At 46.1% G+C, this 21,161-nt stretch overlaps 2 protein-coding genes across 2 annotated transcripts in view; one reads left to right on the top strand and one right to left on the bottom strand.

Annotated features, from left to right (window-relative positions):
- The first annotated feature begins 561 nt into the window (after window positions 1-561).
- On the top strand, window positions 562-3,130 carry Sp9 (Sp9 transcription factor). The gene is made up of 2 exons (XM_042694218.1): window positions 562-644; window positions 1,662-3,130. Exons 1-2 carry the CDS (start codon window positions 624-626, stop codon window positions 3,102-3,104), a joined length of 1,464 nt encoding a protein of 487 aa, XP_042550152.1. The 5' UTR covers window positions 562-623; the 3' UTR covers window positions 3,105-3,130.
- Window positions 3,131-11,386: 8,256 nt separating this feature from the next.
- Cir1 (corepressor interacting with RBPJ, CIR1) overlaps window positions 11,387-21,161 on the bottom strand; it is a 36,730-nt gene continuing 26,955 nt past the window's right edge. The window contains exons 8-10 of the mRNA XM_042694187.1: window positions 17,179-17,285; window positions 15,691-15,776; window positions 11,387-13,757 (exon numbers count right to left, since the gene is read on the bottom strand). Coding sequence (XP_042550121.1) covers window positions 13,220-13,757; window positions 15,691-15,776; window positions 17,179-17,285 — 731 coding nt within the window. The 3' untranslated portion in view covers window positions 11,387-13,219. The remainder of the gene's footprint in view (window positions 13,758-15,690; window positions 15,777-17,178; window positions 17,286-21,161) is intronic.

Genomic DNA, 21,161 nt, shown 5'->3' with positions numbered 1-21,161 from the left:
ACGAGCGGGAATTGGTGGCTACAAGCTGAAGTTGGGCTCCGCAGGCAAGCGCCTGGACACACAAAGTGAGCGTTGACATTTCCTTCTCCACTGGAGCCCTCCGCCTCCGCGCCCCCTCCCCTCCGGCCTCCTTTCCCACAAGTGGTGAGTTGAGTAGGACTGTGAGCCCTAACTTGTAACATCTTGGGATGGCTCCGGGGGGCTTGTAGCTCTGTCGCAACGGTACTTAAACCTGGCTTGGTGCGTGAATGTGTGTAAATTTTTAATTGCACTGTAATTTCTTCTGTCCCCAACCCGCCCTCCCCACCCCCCCCCCCCCGCCCTCGCCCACAGACTTGACTGGCACGCGCCGGGAGCCCGGGCTCGGGCCCCTCGGCGCGTCTGATTGGCTGCAGGGCAGCTCCCGTCTGCTCTGCCTGCGCCCTCATTGGGCGAGAGGCGCAGCCAGCGGCACTTCAAAGCGGGTGCTCCTCGCACTTAGGTTGAGTTTAGCCGGCGGGAGCCCGGAGTCCGCTTGGCGCGAGCGCGGGACACGGGAGCCGCGCGGGACCCGAGCAGTCTTTCCCACTAGCCGCTAGGCTCAACACGGCTCCCGGCCCCGCCGCACAGTCCAGAGACCTGCTATGGCCACGTCTATCCTGGGGGTAAGTCGCAGGCGAGGCGCGTTTGTTTTTTGTTTTTTTTTTTTTAAACAACTATTTTTTTCGTGATGGCTTCTCTGGGTCCGTGGCTCCCAAGGAACTGTTGCTGGACTGCAGATCCAGCTTCCTTTAAGCACTTTCCACATATCCGGGGCGGATTCTTTCCAAGTTAATTGGAACTCGGGACATGCTTTTGCATCTTTTGCATTTTTTATTTGGTTTTGGAGAAAAAAAAAGGTTGGAGGTTTCCCCTCCTCGTGATTTACACCCCATCCTCCCGCCCCACCCGCCAAGCTTTGCTTTGAGGATTGTTGCAATTACACGGCAGTGGTATTTCCAGAAAAGTCTTGATCGTTTTGCAGTCCACGTAGTCAGGGTAATAAACATTTGCATTTTCTCGGTTCCCCTGTTCGTCCGTGACTTTGAAAACCGTTGCTGGATCGCTTATCCCCGGATTGTTTCTGTAATCGATGTGTGCTTGTGTGCAGATATCAAAGCCAGAGTTTTCTATTTCAAAACAGTCAAGACGTAACCCGCCCTTGAGAGGGTGTTCCAAGTTTCGAGGGTCCCCCAGGCCGCTGCTCGGGCTCCCTCCGCCCTCACCCGGGGTTTGTTGTCTGTTTACCTTCTTGCTTCACCCGGAAGGGCGACTTGGGGACTTCTGGGAGAGAATCGGGTTTCTGGCGACAACCCCGGTCCGCTTGTAGGCTGGGGTTGCCGCGACTTCGGCGGAGAAAGCCCAGGCAGTCATCTTTGATTTGTAACCTCCCCGAAGAACAACTTTGCCGAGCCGGGACCTTCGCACCGGCGGTCGCCGCTGCCCCAGGCGGGGTGCAGCGCTTGGGGAGGAGGCGCGAGCCGGGGGTGCCACGGGTCCCCGGGCCCAGGCGCTGGGGGACGAGGCTGCTCACGGGTGCACTTTATGTCTCCCCCCCCCACCACTTCCTCCTGTCCTCCTCCTCCACCTCCTCCTCCTCCTTGCTCCCTCCCTCTCCCTTCCCCCTCACCCCCCAACTTTAGGAAGAGCCGCGCTTCGGAACGACCCCGTTGGCCATGCTGGCGGCGACGTGCAACAAGATCGGCAACACGAGCCCGCTGACCACGCTGCCTGAGTCGAGCGCCTTCGCCAAGGGCGGCTTCCACCCCTGGAAGCGCTCCTCTTCCAGCTGCAATCTTGGCTCCAGCCTCTCGGGGTTCGCGGTGGCCACGGGCGGCCGCGGCTCGGCGGGCCTGGCGGGCGGCTCGGGCGCCGCCAACAGCGCTTTCTGCCTGGCGTCCACGTCGCCCACGTCGTCCGCCTTCAGCAGCGACTACGGCGGCCTCTTCTCCAACTCGGCGGCGGCCGCGGCGGCGGCGGCGGGGGTGTCCCCGCAGGAGGCGGGCGGTCAGTCGGCCTTCATCTCCAAGGTGCACTCGACGGCGGCCGACGGCCTGTACCCGCGCGTGGGCATGGCGCACCCGTACGAATCGTGGTACAAGTCAGGCTTCCACTCGACGCTGGCGGCGGGCGAGGTGACCAACGGCGCCGCGTCGTCGTGGTGGGACGTGCACAGCAGCCCCGGCTCGTGGCTGGAGGTGCAGAACCCCGCCGGGGGGCTGCAGAGCTCGCTGCACTCGGGCGCCCCCCAGGCCTCGCTGCACTCGCAGCTGGGCACCTACAACCCCGACTTCAGCTCGCTCACGCACTCGGCCTTCAGCTCCACCGGCCTCGGCTCGTCGGCCGCCGCCGCCTCGCACCTGCTCTCCACCAGCCAGCACCTGCTGGCCCAGGACGGCTTCAAGCCGGTGCTGCCCTCCTACTCGGACTCGAGCGCCGCCGTGGCGGCCGCCGCCGCCAGTGCCATGATCTCGGGCGCCGCGGCCGCCGCCGCCGGGGGGACTTCGGCGCGCTCCGCCCGCCGCTACTCGGGCCGCGCCACCTGCGACTGCCCCAACTGCCAGGAGGCCGAGCGGCTGGGCCCGGCCGGGGCGAGCCTGCGGCGCAAGGGCCTGCACAGCTGCCACATCCCGGGCTGCGGCAAGGTGTACGGCAAGACGTCGCACCTGAAGGCGCACCTGCGCTGGCACACGGGCGAGCGGCCCTTCGTGTGCAACTGGCTCTTCTGCGGGAAGCGCTTCACGCGCTCGGACGAGCTGCAGCGGCACCTGCGGACTCACACGGGCGAGAAGCGCTTCGCCTGTCCGGTGTGCAACAAGCGCTTCATGCGCAGCGACCACCTGAGCAAACACATTAAGACGCACAACGGGGGCGGCGGGGGCAAAAAGGGCAGCGACAGCGACACGGACGCCAGCAACCTGGAGACGCCCCGCTCGGAGTCCCCCGACCTCATCCTGCACGACTCCGGCGTCAGCGCGGCCCGGGCGGCGGCGGCGGCGGCGGCGGCGGCGGCCGCGGCGGCGGCGGCGGCGGCGGCGGCCTCGGCGGGAGGCAAGGAGGCGGCGAGTGGCCCCAACGACTCTTAGAGGCCGGAGGAGAGGCGCGAGCGAGCGAGAGGTTCGAAGGGCGAGCGGCGAGCGGGGGCGCCGGAGGGCGGGGACGCTTAGGGACGACCCCCCCCCCGTCTCCCCCGCACCCCATCTGGGCGCGAGGTGCAGCCTCCTGGGGCTCCCCTTGGTCGTCTACGCCCAGATGAGAATCGAACGCTTGGTCCAGAGATAACAAAAGCGAACCGTCCTCCGAGGCAGACACTTTTAGAACCGCACACAGCCACCTACCCACCCCACTCACCCCGGAGAGCCACAACCGCAAGCACTCACGCGCGCGCACGTCCGCTCCACTCGCACAAACTTCGCCAGCGAAGAGCAATACACGGAATCGCTCCCTCCCCCACGCCCACCCCTCCAGTGTCCTCTGGCCTTTTCTCCAAAACTAGCCACTACCACCCAACCACTCCGCAGAGGACTGTCAGAACAGTTGAAAATGAACGGGACCTAGAAAACAGACCCTTTGTGTGGATTATATATAAAATGCTCCAAGTCCTGCTTGATATCTACTTGCAATGAGACTTTTCCCCCCTAAAAACAAACAAACAAACAAAAAAAGGAAACATCAAAAAAGGCTTAAGGTGAGAAATTAAACTGGAAGTCTAGCGACAGTTTCTCTGTATTTCATAACATCTGTATAAATAGGGTTCAAAAGATTGTGTTCTCTTTTTATTTTCTTGTAAATGTTCATTCAAATAGGTTTTTTGGTGAATTCCTGAAATTCAGGGAGTTTTTTTTTTAATTTTCTGATGCACTTTGTGAAAGTCAGTATATATGTAAAAGATATTTAAGATGTTGAGTTATCATTTCACTCAAACACGTAAGTTAAGGTCATCTAAAGAAATTAAATGCGTTTATCTGTATGAAGAAAATCTTGACATCATATTTTTCATTTTGGTATTATTAAAGGACTCGGAACAATACATTCACCCCCCCCTTTTAAAAATCCTGCTCCCCCCTCGATAATATTTATGTGGGGTCGACTTTTTTTTTGATTGGGAAACAATTTCCTTAATGTTAGTTGTAGGTAATGTAAAGTTTATGTGGGTTATAAAAGCCATAATACATATACATTTTTGAGAAGTCAAAATTATTTATTTGTATATCAACAACGTAAATTAAATTGGGTTATAAGAATGTGTAGTTGTATTACTTAATGGGAGGTCTCTCAAAAGGTGACGTCTTAAATCTTGGACCACCTAAAAGAAGGAAAGACCCTTAGCAGCATTAACAAGGAAGGTGTCTACATCTCCCCGAGGGACTAGAAAACTCCGGTTGGGTTTGTTTTTAAGAAGTGATTTTAAAGCAATCAGTTAAAGAGGAAAAGGCTTAAAAAAAAAAAAAAAGTAGTCTTTGAGCTCCCAAGACTCTCTATGTTGGGAGGTGTCTCAAGGGAATAAATCGCTAGAGTCAATACCCCGGAAAAGACATTTCATGCCTAAATGAAAATCTTGTTAAATGTTATTAATTTTGACTTAGAGCACACAGCAGCCCCCTGTGCCTTGTATTCCCTTATTAGGGATTCATGTCTTATCAAATATCTAATTAATCTCCTAGACATCATTTGTTCTGGCCAACTTTATCTCAGCTGGTCCACGGGGAAAACTCCAAATATTCTCTGTGACAAAGCTCCCTTGAAGATCTTTTTAATTGTCTAAATTAACTGCACCAAATTTGCATGTCAAACGGTAAAGGGCAACCTGAGATAAAATGTAAACGTTTTAAAAGCCCCCAAACTAAGCACTTGATTTGATAACTAGGCTTTTTAATGTTATGGAAGACAACTGCTCCTTTCCTTTTCAAAGACGGCTGATCTATGCAAATAGTGAATTGGAAATGCCTGGGTCCCCGCGCCGTCAAATGGCCCTCGCAGGTTATTTGAATATCAGTGGCTCTGCTTCTGAAAAGGTTCAAGGATGCTCTCTGACTTCTTTGTGATTACTCAGTGCGGCGTCTTATTCTGAAGAAAAAAAAACTCAGGAATAATTAAAGGCTGGGATCAGGCCTGGGAACACATTTGGGACAGGAATCTCATTTAGACAGTCTCTTTCAAAATAAGGCACAGTTAAATTGACCAGAAGGCAATTATTGAAATGAAAATTATTTTCACTCTCTTTGTCTTCTGACCACCAACTTAACAGCCCTAGTTTAAAAGGGGGAAAAGGGAGGAGAGGCGAAAGGAAAATTGGTAAACGAGACAATTTCGCAATTTGAAAAAAAAATGTTCATTTGGAAAATAAAGTACCTATTTAGAGACTAGAAATACTTCTAAAAGGCTTCCACACACTGGGACATACAAGCAAAGTCAGCACCAACAAGATTTATTATTATTATTATTATTACTGTCCTTCTTGGAAACTTGAATGAGGGTTTTGACGGCTAGGAAGGAATACATAAATTATTGCTATTAGCAGTCAACAAAACTCTGCTTTGAAAAGCCAAGTAGCAAAGTAACAAATCTCTTCAGCTGGGCGTTTGGCAGTGTGAGGCTCGGCGGCGTCTGCCCTCTGCTCCTGGCGCTCCAGGCAGCCTCGACTGTCGCATCTTTTCGTCCACTTTCTCTGTCCTTTGGTCACCCCCCCCCCCCAACCCATCCCCACCCCACACTCTCCCTGGGTCCCCCAAGCGTCTTGGATTCGGGTGTGATCTTTGGGGTGGAGGGAGGTGGCGGGGTGCGTTTTCTCCGGTGGTTTGGCGGGTCCAGAGGGCGCTTGGCGTTTGGGGGGCCGCAGGCTGGCCGCTCGGAGGTGAGGGTGTTGGAGGGGTTCCTGAGGAATGAGGGCGCGCGGCCGCCGGGCCCAGGGAGCTTTGTTTCTGATGGATAATAAAGGCAGATCAAAGGGCCTGGCCTCGCAGGTCCCGCTGGCCGCGCGGTTCCCTCCGCAGGCCAGTGATCAAGGCCTGTGTGCGCTGCCTCTGCCCCGCGGGTCAGCCGATGTCCATCACGGCGGCTCCCGGGAGCCGCGGGCGGCCGCCCAGCCCGAGCGCCCGGGCCCGAGCGCCGAGAGCGCGCGGCTGATCCGAGAGGGAGCGGGCGGAAAGCAACCTGGGAAAGCAGACCCCAGCTCCACTGCCCCGGTCCTCTCTGCCACCCCTGCACGCCCTGGGGCACCGGGAACCTTGACACCAGCGGCGGTGCGGGCGTCGACAAATTCGAGGCCCCTTGAGCGAGCGAGTGGCACAGTGGGGTCCCCCGCGGAGGTGGGGGCCGTGCCTCCCCAGGGCCACCTCGGGGCCCCGACGGCCTGGGCTTGTCCAGCTCCGGGCCTGGGGGGAGGCGGAGGTCGCGACAGGGTCCCCTGCGGCGGATGAGGGCCGAGACCCGGAGGTCGGGTGGAGCTGCAGGCCGCGGTCTGCGACCCCACGCCTCGCTCCAGCCCGGGTGAGGGGGAAATAAGATTTCGTTTCAGCGGGTTTCTAGGGGTTTTCTGTTCTCAGCTTCTTGGGCCAAGGAGGAACCCACACCAAGTTTTCCTGGGCCTGAAGCCTACCCAGCGTCGATCCCCCCCCCCCCCCAGTCCCCGCTCCCCCAGCGCTTTCCTTCCCGGGCGTGACGTCCCCCACCCCCTCCCTTGGAGTGAACCGGATGCTACCTGGTCGGGAAGAGAGAAAAGAAGGATTCTTTTTTTCTTTCCTCAAGAAGGGAAAACATTATTTTGACGAGATTAGATTGTGCACCTGAATAGCGTGTCTGGACATTCCGTCAAATCGTTGCAAGTCGTGCAAAATTGAATTTCTTTTTATTCAGATGGAAACTTTATTTATTTTAACTCTAATCTTATTTGCATCTATTATCTGTATTCACCAAGGCTCTCTTCCACTACAAAAATGCAGATGAAGTAAATCTCACATAAATCCCGCCCATTTGTGTAATTGGTATACTAAGTGTTTATTTTAAGTGAGAATAATTTAGCTACAAATTTTCTTAAGGAATAACATTCTTAACACATTAAAAAAAACTGAAAACTCTGATTTGCTTTTATGTTTGACAGTAGCTCTTGATTCCTTTAAGAGGAGCGCGGCGAGTGCGGCTCGCTGGCGCCATCTAGAGCTCGGAAACGAGAGGACCGCGCCGTGTGCCCTGAACTTGGCTACTCGCGCGCAGGGACCAGCTTTTTGCCGCGAACTGTAGCAACCCAGTGAATCAAGGAAAAAAAGCGAGGTTTTGTGTTCCTGCGGGGGCACGGACCCCGCTACTAAAGGGTACCGCTTAGCAGCGACTCCCAAGAAAGGGGAAAGTTCTTGGAGCGTGCTAACTGAAAAGTCCAAGCAAAATAACGCCTCTCTTGGCTCTGGTCTTAGCATTGTTGCATTTAGCATCCTTTTCAAGGAAACGTCATTCTTCCACTTCCCCGGGATGAGAACGCTGAGTTCTGGAGCCAGTGACGTGGCCCTAGCGGTGGGCACGGCAGCCCCATCCACTTCGCCCATGACTAAAGATCCAGTGACTTCTGGCTGGTGGGAGACCCCATTTGCTCTAGCTAGGGATGGCCGAACTGCAGCTGATTAAAACAGGCCACCAAGACTGCGCCACGTCCCCAGACCCCCGTGGATGGGAAGAGAAGGCCAGGGACCAAAGCCTTTGGCCAGCCAGAACCTGGAAACGGCAGCAGCAGCCTTCCGCTTCGCTGCGATCATTCGGGCAGCCACCACGGGCCAAGTCGCGCCCAGGGGGCGTCGGGGCGGGCGGAGGCCCAACGGGATAAACGGGGCCCCCAAGAGAGCAGCGGGAAGACTCTCAGAATCATCGCCCGGAGCCCTCCGGAAGGGTAGCTCACACTCCCCGAGCAGGCCCACCCCTTTTGTCCTCGCATTTTCCTTTGAAACCCAAATCTAAAATCAGATAACAGTTGGGGGCGTTGGCCAATTTTCTCTCCTCGGTGCCTCGCCCTCCCCCCGCCGCCCCTTTCCCTCCTCTTCCCAGTCCACGACCCCACCCCCATGGCTGTCCTCAGCCGTGGTGCACGGATCCCCTCCCCTCCCCCTCCGCGCAGTTATTGTATTTTAATTTTAAAAGCAACACTTTCCAACCCCGGCGCCCTAGGCGACGAAGGCGCCCTCGCCCGCCTCCGTGGAGAGCCGTGCCGAGGCGCCTGGGCGCGGGGCTCCCCGAACCCACGCCAGGGAAAGGCAGTGCGTTTCCCAGAACTCGCAGCACCTTTGCTGCGGGGACTCGGCTGGGTTTGTATTTGCTGTTTTAACACAAATCCCGCCGCAGTGCCTATTTCAAAGATGTGCTAATTACTACTTGGATAGCAGGGCGCAAAGTCCTTGTCCATTTCCCAGTACAAAGTAGGTTGCTAGAAAATTTGAAATTGCCTTTCAGCCTAAAGCTGCCTTACCTGAATGTCATAATTACAGTAATTATGTACATCCAAATTACATGCTAATTAAATTAGAATCAAATCGTTCTAAATCGAAATCAAATGAGGTAGTGAAGAATTAATCAATGACAACATAAATAGAGAGCTTCCTTCAGAGATATTTATTGTAACGATCCAAGGAGGAATCTGATCTGAAAAAGTCACCTGTTTATTTACTTTCAAATTAGTAATCAGTTATTATCCCTTCTCCACAATTTTAACCGTTCAGCGTTATTTACCCCCCACCCTTTGCAGACGCTGGAGTTTGTGGAAATATGTATGAGGTAAACACATACAGACAAGCCTCTCCCATACATTCTTGATATAAATATATACGTGTGCTTGCCATTTTAGTTAAGGAGCTCTCGAATGTCCGTGGGGACAAATCTGCAGTTCTAAGGGACCAGGGAAAGCTGAGCACCCAAGAGTTTTCTGGCTCATGACCCCTGCATTGGAAATTCATTCTGGAGATGTTGCATTGCTTTTGCAGGTATTCCAGGGCCATTCATTTAGAAAACAAATGCCAAGTGACAGGGGCGAGTCCCTGGAGACTGCGGGCGAGAGGTGGCATTTGCTCCTCGTCCCTTCCCCCCTCCCCCGGAACGATTAAATCACCGGCTTGGTGAAACGCCTTCTTCACCTGTGGAGCCCCAGGGAGCAGAGAAGTAGGCTCGCCTTCCTAACCCTGCCGGCGAGTTTCCTCCGACCGGCGCCCGCGCGGGGGAAACGCTCCCAAGGCCCGGGAAGCTCGGGCGGGAGGCGGGCGAGGGCCCGCGAGCCTGGCCGAGCGGCCTAGGATTTTGGGCCTGGATTTGGGCCCCCCGCAGCGACGGGCCCGGTGCAGACCGCTAAGCTGGGCGCCCCCCCCCCCCCCCCCGCTCCGCCCCGTGAGGGAAGGAGTCAGCCTCCCCGCGATCCAGAAGGGGTGGGGCCCCCAATTCCCAGCCCTGCCAATTCCATTTCCTGGTGCTCCCCGAAGGTTGCCAGCTAGTGCCCAAAGAAGGCGGGCACCGGACAGCGCAGGGTGGCGTAGCCCGGGAGGTGGAAGGGGAGCCCCGGGTTTAGGGCGAAGTCCTTGGAAGCCGGGGTCCGTCTGGCATGGGAACCCCAATACCCTGATCTCCATTGTCGGCCCCATTCCCCTCGGGAAGCCCTCAGAGATAAAGAGCCAGGGATTCCCCGTGTCCTTCAGTGGGGACAGGCGCCCTGCGCGGCTCGGCTAGTGGGCCTTCTCACTTCCAGCAGCCACTCGCGTTTTGTTCCTGCCATGCTCTGGGGGTTTTGGGGTACGAAATGAGCGAGCCTGGGGAGTGGGGAGGAGAAAGGGGAAAGCGGCTAGGACTTGTCAGCAGGCTCGTGGGTAAGCGGGAAGCTTGAAGTAGGAACCTGTCCGTGAGGGGAGTTCTTACCTGCCAACCTTCCCCTTGTCCTTTTTGAGCTAAAAGGCTCCCGAGGCCCGCTGCTGTTGAAGGCCTGTATCTCAAGTGCAAACCATAGCATAGGTTGTTTCCCTAGGAATACAATTAAAATTCTTGAAATATCCTTCAGCTACTAAAGCTAAACATTCAGCTTCCTTCCTGGTCTTAAGCACCGGCTGTGAAGGGGCCTTACTGAGGGGCCTCTACAGCATCTCAGCCCACTGGTCTTTATTTAGGCAAGAAGAAGGAAATAGCTCAGGTGGATTTTAAAAACTCTTTGGGCTTCAAGGCTAATGCATACTAAACCTTCCATGATTGAAAACTGGGAAATGTGTGCTCCCAGAAGCCGGGACAGATCTGATTCTCTATCAATCAGCCAGCAGTTGAATGGAGAAACCAGCAAGAAAGATCTCTTGGAACCTTTCAGATAAAACTGAAAAAACTTTAGGCTGCAGATATGTGATTTAAAACAAGATCCATTTCTCACTGCCTCGTGGGAGGGCCTACCACTTGCAGCAACCTGTCTTTTTGACATGGAAAAAAAGTGAGGGAAAGAAAAAGGGAAAAAAAGAAGAGAAAGGAAAGAAAGGAAGAAAGAACCAGAAACAAAGAAAGAAAAGAGGAAAGAAAAGAGAAAAAGAGAAAGAGAAGGAAGGCAGAAAGAAAGAAAAGGAAAGGAAGAAAGAAAAGGAAAGAAACATTTATTACGGATATTCCTTGACGAACAAATCCTACTCCAGCATTCTGATCTTTCCTGGTCATTTGTAAATCGACAGCACCTCCTACAGGAATTAATTTGCTAGTGTTATGTTAAATGTTAGGCTAGGGGAAAGGGAGGGGGGTATATACTCAAAATATCCGGTGCCTCTCAGTGCAGTTCCAGACCTGTGGACAATTAAGATAGGTCAGGTTTCTTTAAAAGAATTTCTCTATTACGGGTAAGAATGACCATTTCACCATACTAGTTTTCTAAAAAGATGTCACTGTCAACTTGCTTGGGTTCTTGAATGTTTACTTAGGCATTCTTCTTTGGCTTTTTCTAGTTAGGATTAATCTTTACATATACAACTAGCCTTTCTTTTTATTACAAAATTCACCTGTTTGGTTTCTACATTTTAACTGTGAAAGTAGAAGTTCTTATTGAAAAACACTTCTAATTATCACCCTTACCCCAGCATTATGGTATATATCAGTGAGCCTCTTTAAAGCTGTTTATTATCATACCTGTATGGGAAAATGCCTCCTTTCCATTTTTAAGTTTGCAAAATCAGAATGCTGAGTCTACGGGGGCAAACACCCGTAGGTGACCAAGGAAAGCCAAACTACAAATGGATATCTTCTATAACAATATGGGATTTTTAGGATATTAGAGTTTTCAAAATAGCATTGTATGTTTTTCAATCTTAATAAAGATTTAAAAAACTTAAATATATGGCTATTTTAAAAAGCAGACCACACTTCTATGAAAGTCAAATTGATGTATAAGAAATGAGAATATATTTAATTCATTCTTAATTACAGGATATATTTCAACATTTTTCTTCATGAACACTACATTGGTTCAGAAACCCTTTTTAAGGCAGTTAAGTATTGCATAGGTTTTGACATTACAAAAATTATAAAGTCTAAAAAGGTGGAAGGTAGAAAATAATCACTGCAACACTGATGAACTCAAGGTGTAAATTAGCAGTCTTTATCAATTGCAAATGCATGCATTTTTTTTGAAACTGAGAATGGAACGCGATTTTGCGGTGCACTAAGTTTTTAAAGAATACTGTAGAAGGAATTCAAGTTCTCCCACTCTGCTCTTAGCCTATAAAATACAGTTATTTATACCTTTAACTTAGCTTCTTCTAAATTATTGGACAATTGTTTTATGCATATAGAGACAAAACAAAGACAAAGATTATACTACACCGAGTGGTTTTATTTAAATCTTGCACTTATTTACTATCTTACAGAATTCAAGAAACTGAGACTACCAACTATCAAAGCCATCTAATCAATAATTGTCTACAAAATAACATATTTTTAAAAAGAACCCTAATAAAAATACCATATGAAATGATGTGAAACTGCGTGTTACTTTCCATTTGTACTAATTCTTTTGTTCCTATAGTTTTCCTTCAGTATATCCTTTGCAATACACGGGAAAATCTGCAGCTGAATTTTAAATATGCTTCATATATTCCCTATATATATCATTTATATTTGTGTTATTCTATAGATGCTTCATATTTTTAAAAAATAAAATCTTATAGTGGTAGCAGAAAGGATGTGTGGAAGATAGAAAAATAGACACTCAAAGATGTATGAATCTTCAAGCCCTGGAATCTGTGAATACAGTTACATTATATGAAAAAGGAAAAGTAAGGTTGCTTATCAGTTGACCTTAAAATAGGAAGATTATCTTATATTCTCCAGGAGAGCCTAGAGTAACCTCAAAGATCCTTACCTAACAAGCTGGAAAGGAACGCACAATCAGTGTCAGCATGACTAAAAGTAAGGAACTGACTCCTTTTGTCAGCTTCCAATCAAATGGAGAAAAGGAGCTAGGAGCCAAGGAATGTGGGCAGTTTTCTAGAAGCTGGAATAGGCAAGCAAGTAAAATTTTCCCTAGTTTCCAGGAGGAACCTCTATTTTAGCCTACTGAGACCCAAGTCAGAAAACTAATCTCCAGAACAGTTTTTGTATGACAGCATAGAAAACTAGCAGATAGTTCAACTGTAAATACCTAATTCAGTGGAATAAGATTTAAAAGGCTTCAAAATATATCAATTCATACATTGTTAATTTCATACTAGTTAATTTCAATTATACTTTGCTTCAAGAAAATTTAAATCTTAAATATAAACTGATAATAAAGAAGAAAAGTTTTAACTATTCAATGTACTGTCACTCTTTTAATGATGTTTTAGAACAAAGAAAATGTCACAGAGTTATATGGGTTTAAAAAAAATCTAGTAGAGGTCACAAGAAACAGTTACCAACAGAAAATATTTCTAAAGCCCACAAATAGACGACTTCAAATATTTGCAAAATTCATTCTTATGGTACTCATATAATCTTTGTACTTGAAATGACAGTTGCACAGATGAAAAATTAAAAGAGCTTTTTTTAAAAAAATGACAAATACAATAGTCCATACTTCAGCCCTTGCTAGAGATATTTAATAAGAAAACGGGGCTATTTTTATTCTCAGGAAATGGTCACGTTTCTCTTTCCTGTCTGTGTCACTTCAGTGTGCTCTCTGTATGTTCTTCCTCTACACACATCTGGGCCATGGCTTTCTTCTGCTCTTCACCGGGACTGGCTATCGCTGGTTCCTTGCCTCCTTTTCCTTAAAACCACCAGGACTTCTGCTGCGGCTCCTCCTCCATCTTCTCTCTTCCCTGCTGCGGCTTCTGATGCTCCCCCCATTTCTTTCAGATCCTCTCTTCTCTGGACTGTGATGCCGGCTTCTGGACTTTTTGTCAGAATCATAATGGCTCCATTTGCTATTCTCCTCAGAACTCTCTTGTTTTAAAAACCTAGGTTTTTCCTTGCTTCTTTCTTTGTTATGACTGCTAGAAAGTTCTTCATAAAGTTTTCTCTTCTTAGATTTGTCCTCTTCAGAGTCATTGGTACTATTTCCTGTACACTTGTTTTTCTTTTTTTTCTTCTTTTCTATTTGCTTTTCTTTACTGTCACTCTCGCTGCTGCTTTCAGAAGTCTCAGTAGAGGAAGAGGAGGAGGAAGAGGAGGAGAATTTATTTTTATGTTTTTTGTGCTTGCTTCTCATCTTTTGTAATTTCTTCTTTCTTCTATCCTTCTTCTTCTTCTTCTTTTTCTTTTCAAGTCTATCCAATTTCCTGAAATTGAGGAAAAATAGTAAGAAACTGAAAAATAGTACTATTATTGACAGCCATAAAATTACTAATATCAATAGACAATATATATTTTAGAATTTATAATTAAGTAAGAAAATTAAATGTGCCAGGCACTTGTGGCTCACACCTATAATTAATCCTAGTTACTTAGGAGGCTGAGATCTGAGGATTTTCAAAGCCAGTCTGGGAAGGAAAGTCCATGAGACTCATCTCCAATTAAACAGTAGAAAACTGGAAGCAGTGCTATGGCTGAAAGAGGTAGAGCACTAGCCTTAAACAAAACAGCTTAGGGACAGAGCCCAGGCCCCAAGTATGAGCCCCATGACAGACACATGCAGGCATGTGCATGCGAATGTGCACACGTGTACGCACACATGCGCACACATACGTGCACACACAGAAAAGAAAATGCATGAAGCCAACTTTCTGACTATACTCACATCAATGCTCTAAGTAAACGGTTCTTCTAATTTAAAGAAAGCCTATGAACAGTGTGAAGCATTAGAGCCCTGTAAACTCAAATACATAGCTGTAAACAGATAAAACTAATTTTGTGGATATACTGTTTTACATATTAGTCATTACATTATCAAATTCAATGTTCTCCAGAAATCCTGAGTAAGACATACTTTTTAGTATCTTTTTTTTGTTAAATAAAACAAAATAACTGAATACTAGTTTTTGGCAAATATTTAGTTTTATACATTATTACAACAATTATTAAGGCATCCTGAATTTATAAAAACTGCTTCATAGTCTCAGAGGAGGATCTTGTTCATCTAGTACCAGTGATATATGAGTTACTGTGAAATCTAAGGATACACAAGGGATCTAGCCACTCTTCTAGCTCCACACACTGAAAATACCATGATCTCCCTCTATTGGATTTGGCACACATTTCTTGGATTCTTTTTTTTTTTTTTGGTCCGGTGTGGGGCTTAAACTCTGGGCCTGGGTGTTGTCCAGCCCAGGCCAAGGCTCTTGAGCTCAAGGCTAGCGTTCTACCACTTGAGCCACAGCGCCACTTCCAGCTTTTTCTGTTTATGTGGTGCTGTGGAATTGAACCCAGGGTCTCATGCATGAGAGGCAAGTACTCTACCACTGAGCCACCTTCCCAGCCCCTGTCTTGGATTCTTTAATCCAGAGGTATCTGTTTAACAAACTTCATATTTAAAGATCCTTTTAGTAGTTCTCATAAAATTTCACAAACTGTGAAAACATACATAGACAAAGTATCTCCTCAAAACAAACTATGTACAAAGATATATTCAGATCTATTATGAAAAAGACAAGGGATGAAGGGGGGGGGGAGATGGGAAGGGATGGGAAGGGAAAACAAGGAGGAGGCAACAATGCTTGATAAGAAATGTACTCATTACCTTGCCCATGTAGTTGTACCCCTGTGTACGGTATTTTCACAATTAAAAAAAAAAAAAAAGAAAAGGACAAACAAGCCTATTTTCAAGTTGTATGCTCTGAAAAGTACAATGGTTTTGTGTAAGTATCCAATGTTCTAGTCACTTTCATATTACTGAAAAGAACACAGTGAATCACTCCAGCTGAAGAGTTAGTCAATAAAAATGATGTATGGTTAGGGGCTGGGAAGGTGGCTCAGTGGTAGAGCACTTGCCTTGCATGCTCGAGGCCCTGGGTTCGATTCCTCAGCACCACATAAGCAAAAAGAAAAAAGCCGGAAGTGGCGCTGTGGCTCCAGTGGTAGAGCGCTAGCCTTGAGCTGAAGAGCTGAGGGACAGTGCCCAGGCCCAGAGTTCAGGCCCCACGACCGGACTCAAAAAAAAAAAAAATGATGTATGGTTAAAGCATCTTCATGAGTTCTTAGGATCAGAGTTGAATATGCTACCAAGGTGAAACGTAAGAAAAAATAAATCCACTAAATATATGCTTATAAGATTACCTGAGAAGTTTCTGTTTTTGTTTAGTTGTTAGTGACTTTAAGAATTCCACTTCTGGATCTTCTTCACCCTCACTTGCAACATATTCCTGAGTAACAAAGACATTCATGACTAGATTTTAGAAAAAGATGTTATGAGAAGGACTACATTTGCAAACAAGAAGTTTTGAAGATTAGCATGATACTGTAGTAGATAACTATGAGTGGAGAAGGGGAAGGGAATTAAAAAAATTGTAGTCTAGGGCTGGGAAGGTGGCTCAGTGGTAGAGCACTTGCCTTGCATGCTCGAGGCCCTGGGTTCGATTCCTCAGCACCACATAAGCAAAAAGAAAAAAGCCGGAAGTGGCGCTGTGGCTCAAGTGGTAGAGCGCTAGCCTTGAGCTGAAGAGCTCAGGGACAACGCCTAGGCCCAGAGTTCAGGCCCCACGACCAGACCAAAAAAAAAAAAAATTGTAGTCTACATGCTAAGGTAGGTTACAAGTTGTTTTTTTTTTGGGTCCGCTCGTGGGGCCTGAACTCTGGGCCTGGGCACTGTCCCTCAGCTCTTCAGCTCAAGGCTAGCGCTCTACCACTTGAGCCACAGCGCCACTTCCGGCTTTTTTCTTTTTGCTTATGTGGTGCTGAGGAATCGAACCCAGGGCCTCGAGCATGCAAGGCTAGCGCTCTACCACTGAGCCACCTTCCCAGCCCCGGTAGGTTACAAGTTAACACAGCTGCTTTCCTCATATCAGGAAACTTTTATCAAGAAGACAGAGAAACACAGACGAAAACTTTATGGCACGTTTATTATACTTTATATCTCTCAAATTCAAATTTTACCTGTTTAAATATTTTAAATTTAATATAAAAATCAAGATCATATGGGGGCAGGAATATTGCTCAGTGGTAGAGCACTTGCCTAGCCTAGCTTATACGCTGGCACCACAGAACAAAACAAAAAACCCAAAACCCCAAGATTTGGTAATATTACCAAACCCTGAAGATCTCGTGATCAAAACTGAAGTAAAAAAAAAAATCCATAACTGTAGCCTGTATAATTTCAATATCTCTATGACATAGTAGTCCTTTAAATCCAACAGTTTTCTGAATTTGTGAACAGTTTTGCTTTTCATAATTTTAGGGATTTGTTTTAATATAATTTTTCCTATTGGTTTGATTAATGTCACCCAGAGGTGAGTTAGAAAAAAGGATGAACCCACCTCCCCCTCACCCCCCAAAAACTCCAACAATCTTACCACCAGTTCAGTCAGGTATTTTATGCACATAAACCCAAAGGAACCATTTCAATTATTGAAATATAGGTTTATAAACAATTTCTCATTTAGGTTAAAATAATAAAAAGGCAAAATCAAAATATATTTTAGGCATTTTCTTTGCTCTATCTTACTTTCCTATGGATATATGCATATTGGAAAACATTAAGGAGCAATTCACAAGCAATCACATTTAGATTTATAGACATTTTCGGCTTACTGATAAAAAGATCATTACCTGTGATGGATCATTTGCGGTCAAGTTTCTCCCCAGTACATTTCTTTTCAGTGCAAACCCACTGTTTCTCATCTCAGCTATTAGCTCGGAGGGGTGCATCGATGGCCCTGTTCACAAAAAGCACAGTTTGAATGTATCATTTATATCTCTCTACCTTTCTCGGACTCCACAGTAGGAATGCAGTTGAAGCTTTGTTAAGTAAAATCACAGCTAAATCAACTCAATAATCTTCTGCTGAGCAAATAATCAGATATGATTTTCTAAAACAGCAGTGTGGAGATTCAGAATAGAAAATAATTGCATTTTTCTTTATGTGCAAGGGGAGTCTCTTATGTAACTTTGTCATACTGAAAAAGATAACATTTAGATGTTGTCTGGGTAGACATTTTTATAAAAATCAAAAGAAAATGATAAAAAAGTACAATTAATCTTTTACTAGTTATTCTCTCAGTAGGAATTCACTTAATCTTTTCCTCAAACACTAATACTGAAAGTATTGTCTCACTTTTGATACTATCAACACCACTCACATATATATGCACATGTTCTCTGGATAACCAACAAGCACTTTAGTTAATCTCATTTATATATATGCCTAGATTTTCAAATTTCTAGTTACTACTTGGGGGTTGGTGACAGCAATTTTAGGTTGGCTATAGGTATGTATGTTATTTTTCACAAGCTTCTGTTTTCCACTTTTGTGATATTTTAAATTGAAAAGTGAGTTTCTTGTTTTTATAATTAGACTAACAAAAGCTTTGAAAAATGTAAAGGTGTGCCACTTTCCTCAAACAGGCTTAAAGAAGTGAGAGTTTCCTCTTAATCTATTCCTTCTTATTTTCCCTGTATGCAGTAAGCTAACTGACAATCTCTCATGGCAGCTCTCTAAACTTTCTAGCATTAATCATCTACACTAAATACCTTGGGCAACATATCTATAATAGCAAAGGGAATAATTGAATTACTATCAATAAGGACTTACTACCAAGGACAACTATTTGCTCCAGTGTAAAAAAGAAGATGGAGGGAAAATTGCCTATTACTGAAGTATGGCAAAGTTATATTAAATTCCTATGGATGTAATTTAATGGCCTTTTAATTACTCACTTTGATTGTTGCTAATATTGATAAAATTTTAAATAAAATTTTGATCTTAAATATTAATATTAGTTGCCTCTAGCAGAAAAGTATTCATGTAATTAGTAGCTTTGAATGAATAACACAATTTGCTTTGGTGGCTTTTTAAATTTCACATGTAGGAACATAGTTTTATAAAGTAGAAAATATGCCTTTGGAATTATAACATTTGCTTTTCAACCACTTTATTATATGTCAAATGAATTCGGAAAGGAAACATGCCAAGGATTTGGGAAAAAAATTTCTCTAGTAAAGGGCCAAAAAACTTGACTATTAGGATGAGGGGTTACTGCTAATTTCATTAATATCTTTTAAGCTGTGAGGGTTTAAACTCTGGGCCTAAGTGCTGTCCTTGTGCTCTTTAGCTCAAGGCTCTACCACTTAGGAAACAGCACCACTTCTGGTGTTCTGTTGGTTAATTGGAGAGAAGAGTCTCATGGACTTTCCTGCCAGGGCTGGCTGTAATCTTTCAGGGAGGCTGAGATAGCAGGATTGAAAATTCAAGGTTGTCCTGGGCTACACAGTGAGCCTGTCCACAAAGCAAAGTGCTGGTTAAGTGCCTGAAAACAATACTCACAAAACCATAACCAATTATCATTTTTACCAGTAGTGATACAATTTTCATGACTATCTGAATAGTTAAGATACAGTCTTCATACCTAAATAAAAAAATGCTCTTCAAAGTGACAATTTCAAAATCCAACTTTTACTTTTTTTGTTTTTTTGGTCCGTCATGGGGCTTGAACTCTGGGCCTACGTGCTGTCCCGGAACTCTTCAGCTCAAGGCAAGTGCTCTCCACTTGAGACAGCGCCACTTCAGTTTTTTTGGTGGTTAATTGGAGATAGGAGTCTCACGGACTTTCCTTGCCTGGAATGGCTTTGAAATGTGCCCTCAGATCTCAGCCTACTGAGTAGATAAAATTACAGGCGTGAGCCACTGGTGCCCGGCTTCACATATTTTTTGTATAAAAACTTTCTCCTATCATCAAAAATCCTTGGTTTAACCAGGTGCTGGTGGCTCAAGCCTGTAATCCTATACTTAGAAGGCTGGTCTGAGGATCGTGGTTCAAAGCCAGCCCAGGCAGCAAAGTCCATGAGACTCTATCTCCAATTAACCACCAGAACTGGAAGTGGTGCTGTGGCACAAGTGGTAGAGCACTAGCTTTGAGCTGAAGAGCTGAGGGACAGTGCCCAGGCCCAGAGTTCAAGCCCCATGACCAATAAAAAAAAAAATCTTGGTTTAAAGTTCTGGGTTTAGAAGTGGGAGTACCAATTAAGTGATAGAGAACACGCCTAACAAGCAAGCACAAAGCTCTGAGCTCAAACCCTCATATAGCACTATAACACCAAACAACAACAAAAATAACTTTTTAGAACGACTTTATATTTTCATGTCATTTTGATGTTATGTAGAAACGACTAGTTCTTTGAGAACTCCAAATTGATTGATACAAAAATTAAATAGATACACTGATTAAATAGACTATACAACAAAAACACTGAAATGTAGAAGGACTTTTTTTTTGGCCAGTCCTGGGGCTTGAACTCAGAGTCTGGGTACTGTCCCTGAGCTGCTTCTGTTCAAGGCTAGCACTCTACTCCTTGAGCCACAGCACCACTTTCAGCTTTTTCTGTTTACATGGTACTAAGGAATTGACCCCAGGGTTTCATGCATGTAGGCAAGGCAAGCACTCTACCACTAATCCACATTCCCAGCTCCTAGAAGGGCGTTTTTTATGCATGGTACCTTGATTTAAATTATAACTGAGACTGGATCACAGTAATGTTTCACTTACTCGAAGTTACTATGACAGAGTAATTCTAGAGAATTAAAAAAAAGGGTCTTTGTTCTAAAATGTAGATTTGTGAGGGCTCCTTTGTAGATACTTTTGAGCCAACTGAGTTAGGTCTGCATAGCATGAGAAACAAGATTGTGGAAGGCCCATTGAAGGAACACTCAACATTACTCTGCACATATTTCTTTCTCTGGTATATGGATGTGTCCAAACATTAATTGTGACTATAGTGTTCAGTTCTAAATCCTAATTAGACATAGATTATCTTCTCCCAAGAAAAATCCCATGGAGTAGTATGTTAGGAAAGAGAGAGTTCCTAGAATATAAATTATGCTATACAAAACTATAGCCAGGTGCCACTGGCTCACGTCTGTAATCCTAGTTACTCAGGAAGCTGAGATCTGAGGATCATGGTTCAAAGCCAGCCTGGGCAAGAAAGTCTGTGAGACTCTTATCTCCAATAAACCACCAGAAAAAAACCCAGAAGTGGCACTGTGGCTCAAGTGGCAGAGCCCTCGCCTTGAGCTGAAGAGCTGAAGCTGAGAGACGGCACCCAGGCCTAGAGTTCAAGCCCCACAACTGGAAAAAAAAACAAAAAAACCAGCATTTATATAAACAAAAACAGCATACCACAAATTGTTCTGTAGTAAAACAGGGATTTCATCAGAGGGTAAATTAATATACCTGTGAAGGTTCTAGTTATGAGAAAAGGACATGAAATTGACTCCACAACTGGAGGACAGCAGTCCAAGGCAAATGCCACTTACTACTGTGCTAACATCAGGTTCACCTGCTGGGTAACAACGTTCATAATTTTCTTCCAAGGAAGCAGTACTAGGAGTAGAACCGAGGGCTTGTTAGCCAAGACATAAATCACTGAGTTAATCCCGAGTCTTTTATATATTTTATTATTTATAATTTATTTTTACGCAGAGTCTTGCTATGTAGCTCAAACCAGCCTTAAAATCACTTAGGAAGGCAATCTCTATTGACTAGGAAGTAGATGAAATTATGATCTTCTTGCCTCAGCTCCTTGAATGCTGGCTTAAA

The sequence above is a fragment of the Dipodomys spectabilis genome, unplaced genomic scaffold (genome assembly GCF_019054845.1).
Source record: "Dipodomys spectabilis isolate Male_0828 unplaced genomic scaffold, ASM1905484v1 ptg000174l, whole genome shotgun sequence".
Taxonomy (NCBI): Eukaryota; Metazoa; Chordata; class Mammalia; order Rodentia; family Heteromyidae; genus Dipodomys; species Dipodomys spectabilis.
Note: the sequence above shows the minus strand (reverse complement) of the source record. Positions and strands in the feature narration are given on the sequence as shown.